Here is a 19,440-nt window from a genome sequence, read left to right on the forward strand (position 1 = left end):
CAAGTTATCTGCGAAGAGTAGGACATCATCAATGTAAATAATTTTGTTTTCAATGCATTCTAGTATCCGAGTCATTTCTCGTTGAAATATTTCGGGTGCACAATTAACTCCAAACATGAGCCGTGTGAATCTGAACATTCCGTTCTCGGATAAGAATGTTGTCAAATCTCGAGACTCGTTGCTCAGTTCCAAATGATAATAGGCACTTTTGAGGTCTAACTTAGTGAAGTATCGTGCCCCATGCAGCTTTATCTTCATCTCATCTAAAACAGGGAGGCGAAAGTACTCCCTCTTGATGGCTTTGTTTGATGCTCTCATGTTCACCACTAACCGGAAATCGTCTTTGCCTTTTGACACTGCAGACAAGCCGCTAATCGATTCCGGTGCCGTCGTAACCCTTTCAATGATGCCGCTAGATTCCATCTCCAGTAATCGCCTTCGAGCACCATCCCGGTAAGCTGCGGGTATGTTGTAGTACGCGTTCCGTGTTGGTGGAATACTATTGTCAACACTAAATTTGATTTTAACCCCTGGCATTTTTGGAAATATTCTGTCGTTATCGATTTCACAGTCGTTCACTTGGGGGGTCACAAATAACAGCTTCAAATCGTTGGTTGTTGATCTGCCAAGCAGAGATCGTTTCCCCTCGGTCACGACCAAAAAATCAGCTACAACCGAGTTTGCAGCCCCAACTACTTCTATTGTTGCTTCAAATGCGAAATCTATTTTCATTGGGGCACTAGATGCATATGCCCGCAATGAATTAATTTTTACTGGTTTCAGTTCGATTGATCCTGATTCATATTCGTTCTTCAATCTTTGCCAATCGCTACCTCCGACTACGTTCACATCTGCCCCTGAATCGATTAGAAACCTTATTGGATTTGATTATCCTAGACGACAGTCGATTAGCACGTCCTCGAGGGAAAGCACATTGATCTGTGAGAGTAGAGGAGTAAAGTTTCTAAATAAGAGCTCGTTATCTATCTGAGAATAATTATATTTTTGCCATAACGAAATTAATTTGCGTTTACCTCTTCTACCTTGGTTTCTGTTTTCGCTTCCTGCGTTAGCTCTAAATCCTGGACAGTGTTGATACGACTCGTTCTGCATACCACAGCAAAGTGGCCAAATTTACCGCATGTATTGCACTTAAGTTTTAGTGCCGGGCAAGGCCGATTCCGATGCATCCATTTATTGCATCGAACTCTCTAGGTGGTTTTCTTTACACACCTTTTCTACTTGCCGGTTGTCTTAACACGCCAATTTCTTTCAATATGCCAGGTGGTTTTCATTACACACCCCTCGCTACTAATTTTTAAGTTCATCGTGATATCCCCGTGCCGAGTGATTTCACAAACTTTTTCACGTCTGGCAGGATCGCCAATGTAAATTCCCAGTTTGCTTTGGATCTAAGGTAGGTGAGGCTATTCATTATTAATTACTGCAAGGAAATCACTCGGCACGGAAGTCGACTCGTTGGACGAAATATTACTTACCTTCACAATGGACTGACGCGAAATGAATGCCAGCTTGTGCGCTCGCTTTCTTACCCGCATCAGAGATATGATGCCGATAAAGTAGATCGATGGTGGTGCCACATCATCTGACAATGTTGCCAACCTTATCGTGAGCAGGGGTAGGACTCTGTTATTATTATTAAGCCCGGCTTGTACCTCACACACCCCAAATCCGATAAACCATAAGTGAGGCAGGAGAAGCAAGCACAGAATCTCTGGTTTGCTGGTAAAAAGTGCACGCAACTTGCTATGGTGCATTTAAATCCTTTTTACGTAGCGGGACTGCATCTTGGTGTCATAAATTTTTCTCGGATTGTCCAAACAATACAGGGAGATCGCGGTTGGGTCTTCTTTCTTTCTTCTGGCCATTACAAATCGCAGATGTGGATTCCTCCTCTTTGGTATTTTCGTCCTAAGTTAGAACTCTGGCTTTTGATTTGGAGTTATTGCACACAGTTTTTGCGGTTTTGCAGTTACCATTATTGCCTGGACAACTGTTATTTACAAAGTTGGCAACCATTTGGGGATCAGGCGGCGGTATTGAAGACTGTCCATTGATATTGATTGTCGGATAAAAGTTTTTCTTAACGACTTCTGTCTACGGTTTATTATTATGATAGTGAGCCGTTTCATCATAGAATGTTGAGGTAGGAATCTGTCATTGATAACTGCAAAGAGTTGTTTGTAGACTTATACTGCCGTGTTTTTTACTGTCGGATCAGGTAGGAAGGGCGCAATCTTTCCGCGTAATCACCATTGAAATATCTCGGAATAATAAGTTTTTTCATGTATCCTTTGTAACGATTTAAAATCGTCCCTGAATGTCGCGTTACAAAAATCGAAACGTGTTAAACTGGCATATTCCAGCAACAAAAATTCTCGTTGTGAGGTTTTATGCCATTTTGAAAACAATGTAGTAGCCCTCCGATGACAGAAGTTGTAATTGGTGAGATCCTCCAGAAGACTCCGCGTAGAAACTCTTGCCATCTGCTCGATCAACCATAGGAGCAGTTGATACAATTTTAAATGTGACCAGGTGAACATTGAAACTAAACTACAAACGTGATGTAGCGTGTGTATCTTTTCAAAATTTCATAAACGTTTGCGTGCATCAAGATATACGATAACTCTAATAGTATAATTCATATTTAACTGAATCTCGATGGCACCATTCACCTGGTTTTAAAGCTCAGCTGTATTGACTATCACTTGTCGTTTAATGGGTGCGTGTCATGTGTTAGTCAGGAAACTTTCTAGTTTCTATTACAGTTATCAATATCCGGATGACGGTTTACAAGCACAAACTAGTTCATTATTATAGTACACATCGTACAAATCAGACGGGATCAATAAAACACATAAAACCGAATACATTCGAACTTCACCTTCAGTTCACTTACAATGTTCTACCTTATATTGGTACTATTGAGCCTACTACTACTCGAATCGATCCACTTTATGTGCTACGGTACCATGGAGATTCAGTTTGAACGGTTCGAGCAGCAGTTGGGTTTTCATTTGGCAAACTTTTCCGGCGTTCGAGTACGCAAGTTCAATCGGACCACCTCGATACTGGACGGAGACGGTGAAATCTTTGTGGACGTTACCGATGAGTACCAAATAATGCTGACCATGGCACTCAGCTCCCTAGGCAATAACCAGTGGAACGAGTATCCCGTGAAGATCGCCAAGAGCAGGATGTGCAGTTTTCTTAACAACCAATACAAGGAATACCAGGAGTATTTCGTTGAGAGCACCAGTTTTCCGCGCGTTGGAGATGACTGGGTATGTCCCTTTCCGAAGGGACGCCACTGGGTGCGGGATTTTGCAATCGAAGGGTCCTGGGTACCGGATTTTGTTCCATCTGGATATTGGAGGTATACGATTTCGATATTTGATGCCCGTGATGAAATTGTAGTTAACCTCATTGTGTATATGAAGATGAAGCAAGGCTACGTGTGAAGAATGTTTGATGGAAATATAGAAACGGGAAGTGTATACACGGGTGCCTTTCATTTGACGTAGAGCTCAAGTCGTGACAAGTTGTCAAATCGATCGTTCAAGAACGCTGGGTGGCTTTAGGTACGAATTATCATTCTCATTAGGCATCATTTTAAGATTCATTAAAATAGTCTACTCAACAGATTTATAATCACAAGTAACAGAATTTGATTCTTCTTACTTTTCTATTACTGTTGACTACGCCCCGTTGAAAACTGTCTGTAATAAGACGGGCGTAAACAAAGAGGTTCTACTAAATGTTTCCGGTCTGCGGTCCTGCCCTAAGCGCTCGGGTCGCGTCCGTGGTTCGGTAACAAGTGAAGCTCGAGCGACATCCGATTCCGCAATCTATTTTGACATTGCTAATGTCATATTGCTCTATCTGTGGCTGGGTGTCATTCTAAAATCTAAAATCAAACGATGTCACGTTTTGATTCACTATTATTTATGGATGGATTTAAAACATTTTACTAATAAACAATTCGGAATTAATTGAAATTATGTTCTATCTATTGCTATATAGTTTATGCATTTCATTAGTTCAGTTATGCATGAGTCAGTCTATTCCGGACAGAGGCGTCAATGGGGGGCAATCAAAATGTTTGAGTCAGGCGATGCTTGCATTCCGAACGAGCAACATCATTTTTTTATCGCCCGGATAGTACAATAAGCGCTAGACGCTATGGCATTTCTGCAACCTGGACACAGTTAAACCGTGTACAACTTCACACGCGATGGATTCGAGTAGGGCGGGTTTGGATTGAGTTCAACACCGCAGGATGCGACGTATGTGTGCTGCTCTTGAGTTTGCGAATTGGGATCAAATAATTTATGGTCATCCTTGTGTATGCATTGGGATGATGATGTGGTGAAAGCTACTTTGATTGGTCATTAATGATCTAGATCCACGAACAGGGCCGGCGGAACACTATTTTCCCGAGTGGGTACTAAGATTCGGAGTGATTTCTACTCGTGGTGACGAAAGTTCAGACTTGGCGTGTGTAATTTAACAGGAAAATTTCCGGATAATTTATGGTGGCTATTTGCAAACACCCTTTGTTAACGGACTGAATGGCCGACGGCTTAGCGAAAATGTGTTCGTTGATTGCTGATACTACAAATGTTCCACTACCAATTACTCCATTCTTGTAAATTTAGATGCATTAATTTTCAGTTCCCACCGATTAAACCTTTCACAGGTACTGAAGCTTGCATGATAGTGTTGGCAAACGGCAAGGTATCTCGAACGTCCAACATCCCCTCTGGCTCAATTGAGGTCGATTTGGATAATTCTGCGGTGGCAAAAATAATGCCGATAAGTCCACTTTTCGATACAAGTTATATCCATGTAATACAACTGGCACCAGGAATGTCTTCTTCTGGACCACATATAAGCCATCATATAACATCATCGATATATGCAGGATCTAACTAAGCACTCGGCTATGTACGAAGAAATCTTGTCTATGTACCCGCCTAGGAAGTAGAGATTGATGGTGTAGTCTCCTTCTCCTCCTCCTCCTGAATTCTTTAAGAACCCTTTGCTTTAGTCAGTGAAAATTCTAGTTTGCAAGTAATTGCGTTCGGTAAGAATCGAGGAACCACTAATTTTCCATCAGCCTCATATCGAGCGTTTTGCAAAGTCTGCTCTTCTACACTTTGTTTCTTTGAATGGAGCTCGTCTACCTGTTCATCTTTTTGTGCCGCGAGGCATGGGGAACTATTAAAAGCTTTCCTACTGTGGAGAGACTCCGCGCGATCTCTCAACATATTCCACATAATTATTATTTGGGGAAAAATTGAAGCACTCTTTCGAAGAGCCCTTCGAGAAGTGTAGCTGACCGGGCTACGTCGATTATAGAAATTAACCCAATCTGAAATACCCTCGGAAGTGACGTTGTATAATCGCTTAGAACGTGGGGATTCGATTGAGTTAATTGTGATATTACGGTCTTTCGGATAGACAAAACACGCCTACGTTCGGCTTTTCGGATTCAACACTTGCTTTCGGATGGACTACCATGTATATTCATATAATAGAGAGTTTCTATTATATGAATTACCAAAGTTTGTTCATATAATAGAGAGAGACAAATACCTAGTTTTCCAGATCTATGTATGACGCGGCAATTACAAAATTTACTTAGGAGACCTATGCCGATTAGTTCCGTTTACTTCTTTAACTTCCCGCAGTCAAGTGCAAACATGTATGTTCATCTTTTCTGCGGTTGCTTACGGGAGAAAGCGCAAACAATTATGTTCCTAGGCCTAATCTATGTTGTTTGCTTTTCAAGAATGGAATCGAAGGAAAACTAGAAATGCATTTGAATTGTATGATTCTACAGGCGCGGCAAGTAATCTTATCCTCATAGGATTATATTTGATATTAAATATGTAGGCTATCGCGTATGTCTATAGGTAAGATGAATGAAAATTAAGTGGAATTAGATTAAATGAATCGCGTTCGTTACAAGAAGAATTGCTAAATAAGGCAACGCTACCGGCCATGATTAATTTATACGCTTCCTCGTTCACTAAAGAGCGAGAATCTGACCATCCCATTGTGGGAACATTTTCTAGTGTGCCATATACATTTTCAAAGAAGGAAAATCACTTTCTCTCCTTTGCTTTCTCGTAAAACCTGAGACTTTAAGGGTGCTGTTACAAAACCAAACTAAGTGGTTCCTGGTCTCGAGAATCCTGGAAAAGAGCAGGAATTTTCACATAGGACATCAAAAACGTCCCTACATTGCATTGTGTAAAACCTGGTTAACTTTCAATGTAGATCTTCCACAATTTTGACATTATGCACCAGGGCCAGGAAAACACTTCTGGGGATCAAAATGTGCTGTTCTTTCAATCGGATTAACCTTTGGTCGGTACCAGGTATTGAAGTTGTCGCTTGTCAAGTCCGACCCAAAGGCAAAGACTTATTGGTATAGTTTCCATATACATCGCACCTCAGCTGGTTTTAGAAGACTTCAATTCTCACAGTATGCCATGGGATTGTCTGCACGATGATAACCGATCTATCTAACTGCGTGATATTTTCGACAACTTCAATATGACCATCTTGAATACGGTGGAAATAACACAAAATCCTACTCCACCTACACGGCCAAACGCTTTAGATTAATTATTGTACTCGACCTCGCTATAATTAGTGAGCCCATTGATTGAAAGAGCTACGTGTCTCTCTTGCTGTGAAAGCGTACAAGGTTTGGACTGGTTTGATTCTATACACTGCAATTAAATGTCAGACGAAACGAGTACCCGTTGCGAGCAACAGTGGACGGTCTCCCACTCCGTGGTGACCAGAGAGCGTTCAGAATTGTACGCGAAAAGGTCTTATAAGGACTTCTTGAAAGTCGAATCGCCCGAATTATTCCGAATATGCGTGACGTTAGAAACACAAATGAAAAACTTGACGAGAGCTGAAAAACGCGGTTATTGGCACCGGTTCGTCGATGGATTGGCGAGAGAAAAAATGTTTCAACTGGTAGCTTAGCCCTACGTTGTGTATTCGATTCAACCTTTGATCGAAGTACACGCAACCAATAATCTTTCGGTGACACCAGCATTCCACGATTAAATGATAATGTTGTATATAAACGAAATGATTACTTTTAAACACATATTTTTATCTGTCAGCATAAATGCTCGCGCTAAGCATTGCAGTGCGCATATTACCGTAACGTTCTTCAGAAGATGACAGCTATGCATAGCTTCTATGCTATTTATTATGACATTAGTGGAGTGACGAGGTTGACCACATCGTTACAATTTCTGGGGAAAATATGAGAGTTCCTAAGTGCTTTTTTTGAAAAATCATTCCAGATTACCAGATACAAATATTAGTTTGAGTTCCTTCGCACTGCTCTATTGCGGGTAATAAGAAGGCTGACACCTAGGCATTAGAATGTCATATTTGTGAAAGATCGCGTAATTTAGACGAGTTTTTCAATATTATTTATCAGAGGACGCTGGAAAATTGGAAAATTTCATGGAACCATGGATGTTTAGAGATTCCAAATGTATCAACAAATCTTCGTTAAAGGGAATTGATTAGGGTCGTGACTTTTTTCGAGTGATATCTAGGGTCATGTCCAATAATTATACGTTGAATGCGCATCTCAGGCATATTTGGGTCGTAGAGAGAGGTTTTCATATTAAATATGTTGTGTGGTCGTGCGCCTAGTGTTCTAGCGTCAGATCTATGCTAACTGAATACATTCAGTCTCATTCCACTGCAAGATTTGCTGAATATCCTCGATCTCCCCGATACGTCATATTTTAACCATCATAGATATACAAATTTAGTTATATCTTCTCTCTTGGTAGTTATGTTAACATCTACTCGGTAATCAGGTACTAAAAGAGTTCCCAGCGGATCCAAGGAGGTCAGTCGGCTATCCGGTCCATGATGTCCTGACAGTGATCTTCCGTTTGCCAAAAAGTTGCAAGTTAAATTTCTTCTTTTCCCTGTCATAGTTGTCCGCCCTCTTTTCACTTCTCCTGACACGGTCTCTGCTACTCTGATGTTGAAACCAATCCCTCTTGTGTATGTCTTTTGCCTTCCTTATAAAAATGTTTCCCTTTGTTTCAATTTTTAATCAAATAATAATTCTTTTTGAAAAATTGCGAATTATATATATTTAGTCTTTTAACATATTTCTAAGTGCATCCTTTATTCTGAATAAAATCGCGTTAATATTTTTTGTGAATCGATCAGTATTCCTCGTTTTAAGAAATAAAAAATAATTTCTAATTTCATTGTACTGTATCTGAATTAAAATATAAAATTGTTGTACATCGAGCGTTTCGGACGCATTCATTTTGTGCGCGAGTTCTTCGAGTGGGTAATTCCCCCCTCGGTTATTTTCGAGTGGGTAGTACTACCCATACTACCCACGTATTACGCCGGCCCTGTCCGTGAATCCAAGTACTGTTGCTCCCATTTTATTTTGTACTGCTTCGTTCAAACATCATGGTAGTGCCAGTTTATATAGGAATTTGCTGTGTGACCGCACTTTTCCCGTGACTAACAAGCCGGAGATCATACCAACTTAAAATTCAATAGCAGCTTATGGGTCTGTTATAGTGATAATTTGAAACTTAATTTGTGTAAATCGATTCAGTCATCTCTGAAAAAGTTATGTGAGTTTAAATGACATATGCACACATACACACATATATACGCCCGCCGACATTTTCCGATCTCGTCGAACTGAATCAAATGGTATACGAAAAGTTAATTTTTGGAGTGAGTGCATAACCTTTCTTTATATGAGAAGGAGTTTATTCTTTATTCAGTTTTTCATTCATATTATTGTAATTAAAAAAAAAATGAACGGTGCAGGTATCTCAATATGCAAGAAAATATGTATATTAACTCTTTCATGCCCAACTTTTTTCTAGTGCATGTAGGATTTCAAAACTATTTTTTCGTGAAGAAGGTGGGTCCAAGAAACATGAAAAGCCATTTTTCATAAAAATAGGCGTTTCCTTCGCAGTGCTAGAAGCTGCTCAATTTTTACCTTCCAATGCTCAATACAAATCTTCTAGAATATTTACAATTGTCCTCTTGCGTGGAAAACGTAGCCAAAGGCACTCTAAATTGATAAGTTTTATCAGTTTTCAATAATATTGCAACATAACGAAGGTATATGAAAAGTTCATGTTTCGTCGTCAACTTAAACTGTCCCTGGCAGCACTGCTCCATTGGAATCCAATCAGACTAACTGCCATAACTGTTAGTACTCAAATGAAAGGCAATAGTCACATTTATAAGCCTTACTTGGTTTTGTGAGCAAATCTTGCCTCAATCAAAAGTTATAGCTGTTTAAAAACGTTGTTGTCCACAAACAACATGGGCATTAATGGGTTAATAAAAATCAAATTAAATCTATTGTCATACATGCGGTGACATGGCAACCGATCCGCCTCAATTGCACGACGAACGCTTTTTACAAGCGCAATTGAGTTACTCGAAAGTTTCTATTCGAATTTCCTATGAATTTAGATGACATAAGTATTTTGCTTAAAAGTTAAATATGCGCATATTTACCAAACTGTTTCCACTAGATCGACCTTGGTTCCACTCATGTTGGTGTCGATCGTCACGCCCGTTTCGTTGCTGGCGTTGGTTTTTTCCAGGTGTCTGTTGTTGCTAAAGTTATTGTATATCATCTTCCATAACCAAAATATCCATTTCTAGTTAACTGTTCATCTTCATGAAAATCAATTTGTTTAAAGTGTAGAATGTTGCTGCAGTACTGCTGATTAGTTTTTCTGAAGATCTAGTGACAAAAACAACTTTTTCGTTTTTGATTTTTTCACCATTTACAGTTAAATCTTAATAGCGTGTAAATCAATCGGAAAAGTTGCTGTAGTTCTATTAATTCACTACACTTCCTTTAAAAATGTAATAAAAATTTACCCGTAACTTATTCAGTCACCGGTCGCTAGGAAAAGCATCGCCTCACTGGACGATGTAATGAAACAGTTTGTTTTGTTCATTGCTAGGCAACCGTTATCTTTTCTGCGTCAAAGCAAGCCGAATTGGAAATAATAAGGCGTAATGTTACTCGTCAACGATCATACTGTACGCGCACGTTCGCCACTAGTCATGATTTAAAACAAACATTACTCAGAAAAATGTGTAGTGCCTTAAAATAAATACTATACTGATACATACTTGCCCAATGTAGAGCAACATTGAATGTAATATTGTTGCTGTTATCGATCGGCGAACATAACATTCAAATATCGGGAGAGTGCTCAACAAGGACGGATATTCCAGCAGCTGAAGGATCAAAACTAGAACCTTATCGAAAGAACTACTTCAACGTGGAACGTGGATTATTAAGATTGTCTAACACTGAATGCCAGAAGGTCGATAATTTTTGCTAGTTTTCCAAAGATAATTAAGAATAGAAAAACTAACAGGTAACGTCTTTTTTCAATATTTTAAATTTATTCCTTTTAAAGTTTGCCGGTGCTGGTGAGTGAATGAGAACAAAAACGTGCGCGAAGAAAACAATAATTTAACCCTTTAGCACTCACGCTGTTGTACTTTGTACAACATTTTGGATTATCATTTGTTGCTAAGACGTTTATCAATGCCAAACTACTATGTAATTCTCAGATAACATGTTGTGGGCAAGATACAATCATATTTGTGCACTGATATATATCATGTGCAATAATAAAATCTGAAATTGTTTGTTAAAATCACGTGCGATATGGGAAATTCAACAAAACAATATTCTGTTCAACATATCTCGTAGTCTGGATCATTAAATTAACCCTACTCTGTATAACTCTTTCATTCATCACCTCGCTCTAAAGCATACTATTATCACTTTTAAGCATCCTTTTCGTTCCTGTATCTTGATTGACGTTTTGACATAGATCGGAATCAACCCAGCTACGAATAAACTCGGAAAAAATGGTGACAAGTACAAGTAGGTATTTTTTTTATTTCATCGGACAATCTATCGTGTGACTGAAGTGAGTTATAAAAATGAAAACATAGTATGCTATGGTATATTGAAATACCTTTCTGCACAAAGATATAAAAATGACATCATTTTGAGCTGGCGTCACCTACTCGGATTGAATATAGAACTGCATCCTATATGCACATCAAACGCCCAGAGGTGCACTTAGAAACTGAATGACAGCTTTCCAATCAAACAACTATGTCTCTCTCTCTCGCTATAGCTGCCTTTCTCTTCCATGCAACTATCATATTGCGTGGCAGAGCATATCAAAAGGTTTTGCTAGTCCAGCAGTGCAAGTGCCGTAAATGCGGTATAGAAACCATTATCCATACGCTTGAACCAGACCTTACTTCGGATGATCCCTTTGATCCCACCACAGCTCACGATGATGATGATGATGGTGCTGATGATGATGATGCTGATGTTGATGTCGGACTCAGATATAGAAACGTGCCGTGCTGATTATACGATACATGTGACAGTTTCACATGTGAACAAGACGAAAGTTTTTGTCCACATGTCAGGCTGGTAGTGTACATTGAAATCAATATATGTGATAGAGAGTAGTCCCCCCCACACCATTTTGGCGAGCTGAAGGGGCCATTAACCAATGCAACTACAGGTGCGGTTGCTAAAGGAACAATATTTAGCAATGGCTGCTACGTGATCTAGCGTTGACTATATTCGAATTTGACAGTCAAAGCAACCGGTACGGTCAGTTTGTGTATGTAACGGGTGTTTTATTCGTCGTTTGATGGCATTGTGCATGTGAACTGAGTTGGAATCATTATCTAAAGTATTCGTTTGATGGTAGAATCCGTACAGTTTAATTTTAAGTAAAATGTAGTGTAACGGAGTGTAAGGAAAAAGCAACCAAAGAGAAATTCTTGACATTATGCCACCGTTCTGATTCAATGGTCTCCATACTTTAAAATCATATTGTGTGGCAGTAAAAAGGAAACGATGGGATGAAAATTACATACAGCGTGGAATGAAATGACCAGTTATTTTGAGGTAAGGAATTATGGGACTCGTTCAATAAAACTAGTGAAGTTACTCATTTTCCAGACATTTTAAACAATTTGTAAGGTTGTGAAACTTTTGTAAAAGTTTTTTTACACACTACTCACAGGTTATGTCACGTTTCAAATGACTCCCCTTTCCCTTTATATTCCAAAAATCACCTTATTTCGTACCCCTTAATCCCAAAAAGAGTAACATAATTTTTGAATAGTCCCTAAGTAGAAGTAAATTGCTGATGCAACTGAAAATTTTATTTGATTATGATTTGGAAAAATCAGTTCATTAAAACACGCGGGACACTTTCTGTGACGTCTAAGAATGCCAGGCAAAGTCTTTTAAATCCGGAGCTGTCTCGCTTAATCCGTGACGTCTGGTCACTTTACCATATTATAATGGAAGAGTCTGTGAAGAAGTATGTAACATTCGCCGCCCTCATAAAAACAACGTTTCAGTGAACGTGCTCCACTCCACTCAGCATTCAGATGAATAGGTGGAGCTCACCCGAAGAGAGTGAGTACACAGCCACTCACCAAACAGTTGGGAACGTGTTGCACGCAGTGTGCCTTGACGTTTTCAAATAAAACCAACTGTCTTTGTGCATATCGAAATAGTTCGTTACGTTACGTGGAGTAAAATATTGAAAACATCCCCAGGAATGTAAATTTAGTTTTATTAACCGTAATTGTAAGTTTTCCGTTCAGATAACTTTGAAGCAATAATAATTTATTGGCAGTTTCGTTTCTTTCAGATACAACAGTCTTATATAACTTAGAAACGGAAAATCCCTCTCCAGGTTGGCTTATTTCCAATCAACATCCTCTCGGCTTTGTTCCTGCATTTTGAAACTTTCTTCACATTTCTCAACTTCCGGTCCTGTTCGTTAAAACTTTCGTCTTTACTTCCAGGCCGTTGGGATGTTTCTTGGAACCTCTCTCTCTGTGTCTCTCGAGGTTTGGTAGCTAGAGGGTTACAGCACAGACAATCAGACTTCATACCCATCACTAAAGCAATGTTTTGGTCAGATTGTTGTAGAACTTTGAAGAACGGACGCAACAGGTAAAATATTCCCGTTGAGATAACACCGTTTTTTTTCAGGTAACTCGTTGACAAATTTGTCTATGGTATGAAATGCAGTTCTATTTCTGAGATGAAAAGTTTTTCCTCAGAAGAAAACTTGCCACTGTGGTTATTTAGAGATTTGCCGTACCCGCGAGGGGCGGGTCGAGACAAAAGTATGTAGTTGGAACCGAAAAAGTTTGTGCTTCTCTTCTTTTTTTCCCTCTTTGTATCATTTTATGATTGCAATTTATGTACGTTTACTTTTATTCCACTGCTGTTATGCTCATCTGCTGGTGGCAGTAATCCAATTCTTTCGGATTGGATAAAATTGAGCAAACGAGTCTTTGAGTTTTCACAATTGGAGAACGGGTAATGTAAGTCGCCACACTCGATGCTGGGTTGGAACTTTTTTTTTGGGAAGGAGGGGTGGATCTATGCAGGCACAATGAATGTGATGTAATTTTGCGCAAATTCTATTCAGCTGCGGTGCGGAAGGTTATTCTACAGACAGACAGCTAACAACGGAGCAGATGATGTTCAGCTCGACCAAATTCTGTGGTGGAAGCAGAAGAATACGTTTGAAATATGTTTATGAGTTTGTGCAAGTAAACCGTCGAGTGGCACAATTCCATAATGCAGCTTCCTTCGCCTGCTCGGTGCTCGTTGATGAACTTTATCTCATATTTCCAGTTTCATTGTGAAATGGAAGGGTGTTGGGTGGGGGGAGGAGGAGGAATTGAAGATTGTATATCACGTATGATGGATGTTCGGCAGACGAAGTAAGTTATTTGTGCGATATGCTTTCCGAGGTAGTTATATTTATTTATTTATTTATTAAATTATTCATTTGTGGGCTTCAACATCTAGTCTCATAGAAAGGGAAGGATGCAGGCAATCTCGTCAGGAGAACGTGTAGTACGATTGGCGCAAGCCTGATTGTCGCGTGAAATAACGGAGCGAGGGTGTCAATTAAACCGTCACAGTGTCGGTAGAACAAATATTCGGCTATTTACGATTCGATCGAAACTTTGCACATGTGTTCTGTGTAGGAATACATACATTTTCACCAGAAATAAGAGCATTTATATTAGGGAGTAAGTTTCAATTAATGTGTTTTTGCTGTTCGAAATAGTGTAGTGAATTGTAATGAGTAAAATCGTGTGTAATCGATTTCACTATAGACTATTTTCGATCTCTTATCACATTCTGTAAACAAGCTTCCCCACAAAAGAACATAAATGGTCCGAATTACCCCTACATTGACCAAATTTGGACTAACCATTTCACATCCGTTATTCGACCAGCAGAGCAGTGGCAGTGTTTCTCATCTTGTGAGCTGCCTGGATACCGTTATAAAAGATAAGTACCGCTATTATATTTCGTTCTCCTTGCTTGCTTCTCCTACTAACGTACCCTGGGCAATATGCCCCCGTGAACCCCTCACAAAGGCTCGCCTTAAGATGAGAACTATATCAAAATAAAAGCAACTCTTCGGTTCAAGGTATATCCATGCTCGGCCATCAGGCCTTACGTGATCTTCATTGGGCCAAAGACAAAAAGTGTTTAAATCTATTACAGGTTTCTCAAGTTCTGACGGAACCGCATTCGAAAGTGACAGAAATATCGAAAATTCGCCCTGATAAGCTTCTGAGGGTGGTAAATAGTTTGAATCAGGCAAATGATGTTGCTGGCTACGGGCCTTTACGAAGAAGTACAGAGTATACGTACCAGCACATCGGGTAGAAGTCTGCGGGCTCGTTTTCGATGCGAGTTCCGAATTGTGAGGATTTGCTGACAGATGGGGTTGGCTATTTTAAAGACCCCTTGCTTCAGTCAGTAAAGATACTTTACTGTAAAAGATTACATTCGTCATCAGTCGCAGCTGACGAAAAGAGGTCAACGTCAACTCAGACTCTCATCGGGTGACCTTCACTGGTTCTGCTCTACCTAACTACCTCCTTTTTGAAAAGCTTAGTCTGCCTGTTCGATTTTTTGTATCGCGGATCATGAACTGCACAAATTGCAAACAACTGAGACACGTAGCTTCTTGTTGTACCAATAATGTGGGAAATCCAATGGGAATCATGTTGATGATTCCTGTGGAAGGGATGTCAAAAAGTGTCTCTACTGTGGAGGAAACCCATATGATCTCCCGACATGTCCCGCGTACCAACAGCGCAAGAAGAATCTTAGGCGTTCCCTCAGCGACGCTCTAAGCCATCTTTTGCAGAAATACTAAAGATAGCTACGCTACCGGCTTCTACGTACATTTCTACTAACTTGTCTACTGACGAAGGCGACTGTGATGAACCCCAGGAGATAATATCTTCTTCTGTGCCTAGAAGCAATAGAATAACAGAAACCTCTCTCAAGCTTAGTTGTAAAGGACAGAATGTGTCTCTTCAAGGTCTCCCAAAAATAACTACTCGAGGAAGTGGTGCAAAACCGAAGCAAGAATCTCCCAATCTCAAAAACCAGATCTCCGAAAAGGAGTCTCCAGCACTTCCTGGACCATCAAAAACTTCAAGTGTTCCCATATCTCTGCCAGGGAAGGAAACCAGTACTGGCTTAATAAATTTCTCTGACACTGTGGACTACATTATAACAGCTTACAAAAACATTCTTGATGCAGTTCCCTGCAAAATGACCCCTCCTCTCAGCGATTGTATCCTTCAATGACTAATTCATCGAACGAGGTCACAGATCTGATAACTGTTCTACAGTGAAACTACTAAAACATTACTCCGAAAAACGATTCTCTTAAAATGTTGATAAATAATTTGAAATTTGATGCAATTTGCATTATGCGAAACATGGCTTACTTCATGAATGCATTTCAACTTTCACGTTTTTAATATTATTCGCTTGGATTGAGAAGACTCTTACGGGGGAGTACATTTGGGGATCAAAAAGTGCTATTCTTTCAATCGAATCGAACTCCCCACGACACCAGGCATTAAAGTTATTGCTTGTCAAACTAGACTTAAAGGCAAATACCCTTGTATCGCTTCCAATTACATCCCCTTTTAAGCCTCAGTGGACACCGACGGCTTTGCAATATTGCGGAGCTTATCCCCGCACCGAGGCTAGTTTTAGATAATTTTAACTCACACGGTACGGCATGGGGTTGCCTTCATGACGATAATAGATCTACCTGACTCTAGCTTTACGACAACTTCAATATGATCATTTTGAACACGGGTGAAATGATACGGATTCCGGCTCCCCCAACGTGCCAGAGCGCTTTAGATTTGCCCCCTGCTCGACATCACTGGGTTTAGATTGCATGTGGAAGGTAGTCTCTGATCCCCACGGCAGCGACCATCTGCCAGTCGTAATTAATATTGCTAACAGTTCAGGACCATCGAATACAGATCACCCGATGTCCGGGTTCGAGATGCATTGACAAGCCGCGATCTCCTCTATATGTTCCTCGTATGGGACCGTTCATAAACCACGTAGACCGAAATTTGAGAATTTTTAAAACCAAAAACCATTCAAAATTGTTAAATTATAAGAAACAATTACAAATTAATACTGTCGATGTGTACTATCATCTAGACTAAAATAATAAACTTATCATGCATGCGAAGCTATTTAAATCTTTCCAAAAATATTTATATTTCTTATGTAATTAATAGCCGTATCACCTTAGAGTATTATCGCAAAGTATCAAAGTTTAACTCCGAATATTTTCGAAGATAAATATAGTAGAGCCGGTTTGCACGGAGTTACATAGGGTCAAGACGTAAAATTTAACGGGTGTTTAAAGATTTTGAAATCAGTGTGAATGATTGCAAGAGAAACTGATTAACTCGAGTAAACACTTTGTTGTAGAAGTTTAACTACACTACTGCTTTAACCACCGAAATCATTAAATAAAAAAAAAAATTAATCTACTTATTGTTAAAAATCGGGTGTTTTGTTGTTACAATGCTTAACTTTGAACATTTTTTAACTTTTTATGGTTCATGCATTTAATGGTCCATGCATGTCTGCTAACTAGTGGTGCTTCAGATGATTTCACAGTCAAAATCTTCCGACGAGAGGAATTTATGGCGATCGTCTTTGGAACTGTCATTTTGTATTATTCCCAGATCAAAACTATATCAAAATATACGCAAGAAGCAAAAACGTGTGAGGTTGTACAAAAAAAATCGTAGGTTCTGGGTTGAGTGGTCGCTTAACGAGTAGCTACCTCAATATTGTGCTAGCTCTGAAGTTTCTGCATAAATACTGAATAGACCGATATTTTGAATACAACTCTCTTTAAATCCCATTCATAATTAGTAATACGAGAATAACCAAAAATAAAAGTCTTCGTAGACTTTTTCAAAGACCCCCCCCCCCCCTCCCCCCTCGTAGACAAACGTAGACTTTTGCCAGACCCCCCGTCCCCCTATGAGTCTACGTGGTTTATGAACGGCCCCTATACAACTTCCTAAAAACCGTCAAGATACAGATTTACAACTGCCCCTATTATTTTGACATTAAAAATGTCTTACTCCACTATCTGGGGCTAGGTGTCATTCTAAAATCTAAACTATCTCCCATGTAACGAAACTATGTAAGGTTTGCACGCTTATAACTCCGATATTACTAGATTGATTTTAATCATTCATACACCAACCGATTCAGAAACACCTAACTTAAATATTGGTAATAATTTAATATCTCCCCAATTAAAGTAGACTTTTGGAAATTGGTAAAATTAAAAAGTTCACGAAAAACGGGAAAATTACCATTCGTGAGGCAGATTTCTCAGACATAGTCGTCAAGAGAGGGCAACTTAGTTGCTCAATGAAACACGAAAAGTCATAAATAGAAGCAACGCATGTCCGTTTAAATCACCACCCAGTCGTTTTTCTACCATCAGAGATTAAAGTAGTGTTAGAAGTGATCCTGAAATTGGAAAAGTGAGCGGCGAAAAACATGGGAGGAAAGAGAAAGAAGAAAAGTATCTCCCCGAACAAAACGAAGGACAGCCCTCTGGAAAAGCGAGAAAAACGGAGCAGTAACATCTCAAATGCAAATCGCTCATCCGTGCATCTGGATGGAGACGATAGAGCACGCGAACAGAACAGTAATCGGTTCTCGATCCTGGTCTGCGAGGATGACCAACTGTCAGTTCCACCAGAGGAAACACCGAAGGCAAGCACACCGACTGTTGAAAACAGAACTACGACTGCAAACCAGCAACCAACGAATGATTCACTTGTAAAGAAGCATAAGCTACCACCGCTGGTAGTCAAAAATGTTCCACTGGACAAGCTGAACGGAACAATGAAAGCGATCGGTGTTAACGCCGAATACAAATTAACAGGAGTTGGAATCAAAGTGATTACGAAATCTCAGGTCGAGTATAGTAGAGCAAAAACATACCTGCTGAAAGCTGGAATTGAATTTTATACACACGACGTAGCAACTGAAAAACCTTTCAAGGCAGTGATCCGTGGCCTACCCGTAATGCCAACGGAGGACATCTACAATGAGCTTCGCGATACCCACAATCTGCAACCACTGGCGGTTTTCGCCATTGGTCGGCGTGACCCTACCAAACGATACAGAGATAGCCTCTATTTGGTGCAATTCGTTAAAGGCAGTGTTTCACTCCATGCCTTAAAAGCCATCCGTTCGATCAACAGTGTCATAATCGAGTGGGTGGCATACAGAGGAACTAATCGTAGTGTCACATAATGCATGCGATGTTTAAATTTCGGCCATGGTAGCCGAAACTGCAATCTAAAACCGAAATGCAATAAGTGTGCCAAGCATCATCTTACTGAACATTGCAACCTGCAAGGAGCATGCGCTTACAAGTGTGCAAACTGTAGCGAGAACCACATGTCAACGGACGAAAGTTGCCCCAAACGAGAAGAGTTTAAGGAAATTCGTAAACAAGCGTCGTCTAAAAATCAACCTGGTCGAAAGTTCAACAAACAACCCAGACTTCATGAAGATGATTTCCCGAAGCTTCCGGAAGTCTTACCAGACTCGCAGTAGCATGTTGGTGGCAAAAGGCAGGATCGGCCAACCGACAGTACAGCATGGAATCGTTTCGGAACAAATCGCCCACGGAATTCCCCTCCCACTAGTGATTCTAACAATGCAGGTGATCGCCCCAAATTGTCAATTACACAAATCTTCACCATGATTGGAGAAATGATCGAACGTATGCTGAACTGTGCGACAACCGAGCAGCAGTTCGGAGTACTAGGAGAAATGATTACCAGGTATGACAGATAAACTTGTAAAAATTGCATTATGGAACGCCCGCGGTATACTGCGGAAAAAATTAGAGCTACAAAGTTTTCTGGAGCAACAAAACACCG

General features: G+C 39.9%; 2 protein-coding genes and 1 long non-coding RNA gene across 3 annotated transcripts; all 3 read left to right on the forward strand.

The window, feature by feature from the left end:
• Positions 1-2,993: 2,993 nt before the first annotated feature.
• Positions 2,994-3,482, forward strand: LOC131678352 (uncharacterized). The gene has a single exon (XM_058958427.1). It carries the CDS (start codon positions 2,994-2,996, stop codon positions 3,480-3,482), a length of 489 nt encoding a protein of 162 aa, XP_058814410.1.
• Positions 3,483-12,673: 9,191 nt separating this feature from the next.
• LOC131678668 (uncharacterized) lies at positions 12,674-13,081 on the forward strand. Its single transcript, XR_009303718.1, has 3 exons — positions 12,674-12,733; positions 12,798-12,842; positions 12,955-13,081. It is a non-coding gene; the product is annotated as an uncharacterized LOC131678668 (long non-coding RNA).
• Positions 13,082-18,040: 4,959 nt separating this feature from the next.
• Positions 18,041-19,111, forward strand: LOC131678354 (uncharacterized). The gene is made up of 2 exons (XM_058958428.1): positions 18,041-18,765; positions 18,838-19,111. The coding sequence occupies exons 1-2, from the start codon at positions 18,041-18,043 to the stop codon at positions 19,109-19,111; spliced, it is 999 nt and encodes a 332-aa protein (XP_058814411.1).
• The last annotated feature ends 329 nt before the right edge of the window (positions 19,112-19,440 follow it).

Source organism: Topomyia yanbarensis, chromosome 2 (assembly GCF_030247195.1).
Source record: "Topomyia yanbarensis strain Yona2022 chromosome 2, ASM3024719v1, whole genome shotgun sequence".
Classification (NCBI taxonomy): Eukaryota; Metazoa; Arthropoda; class Insecta; order Diptera; family Culicidae; genus Topomyia; species Topomyia yanbarensis.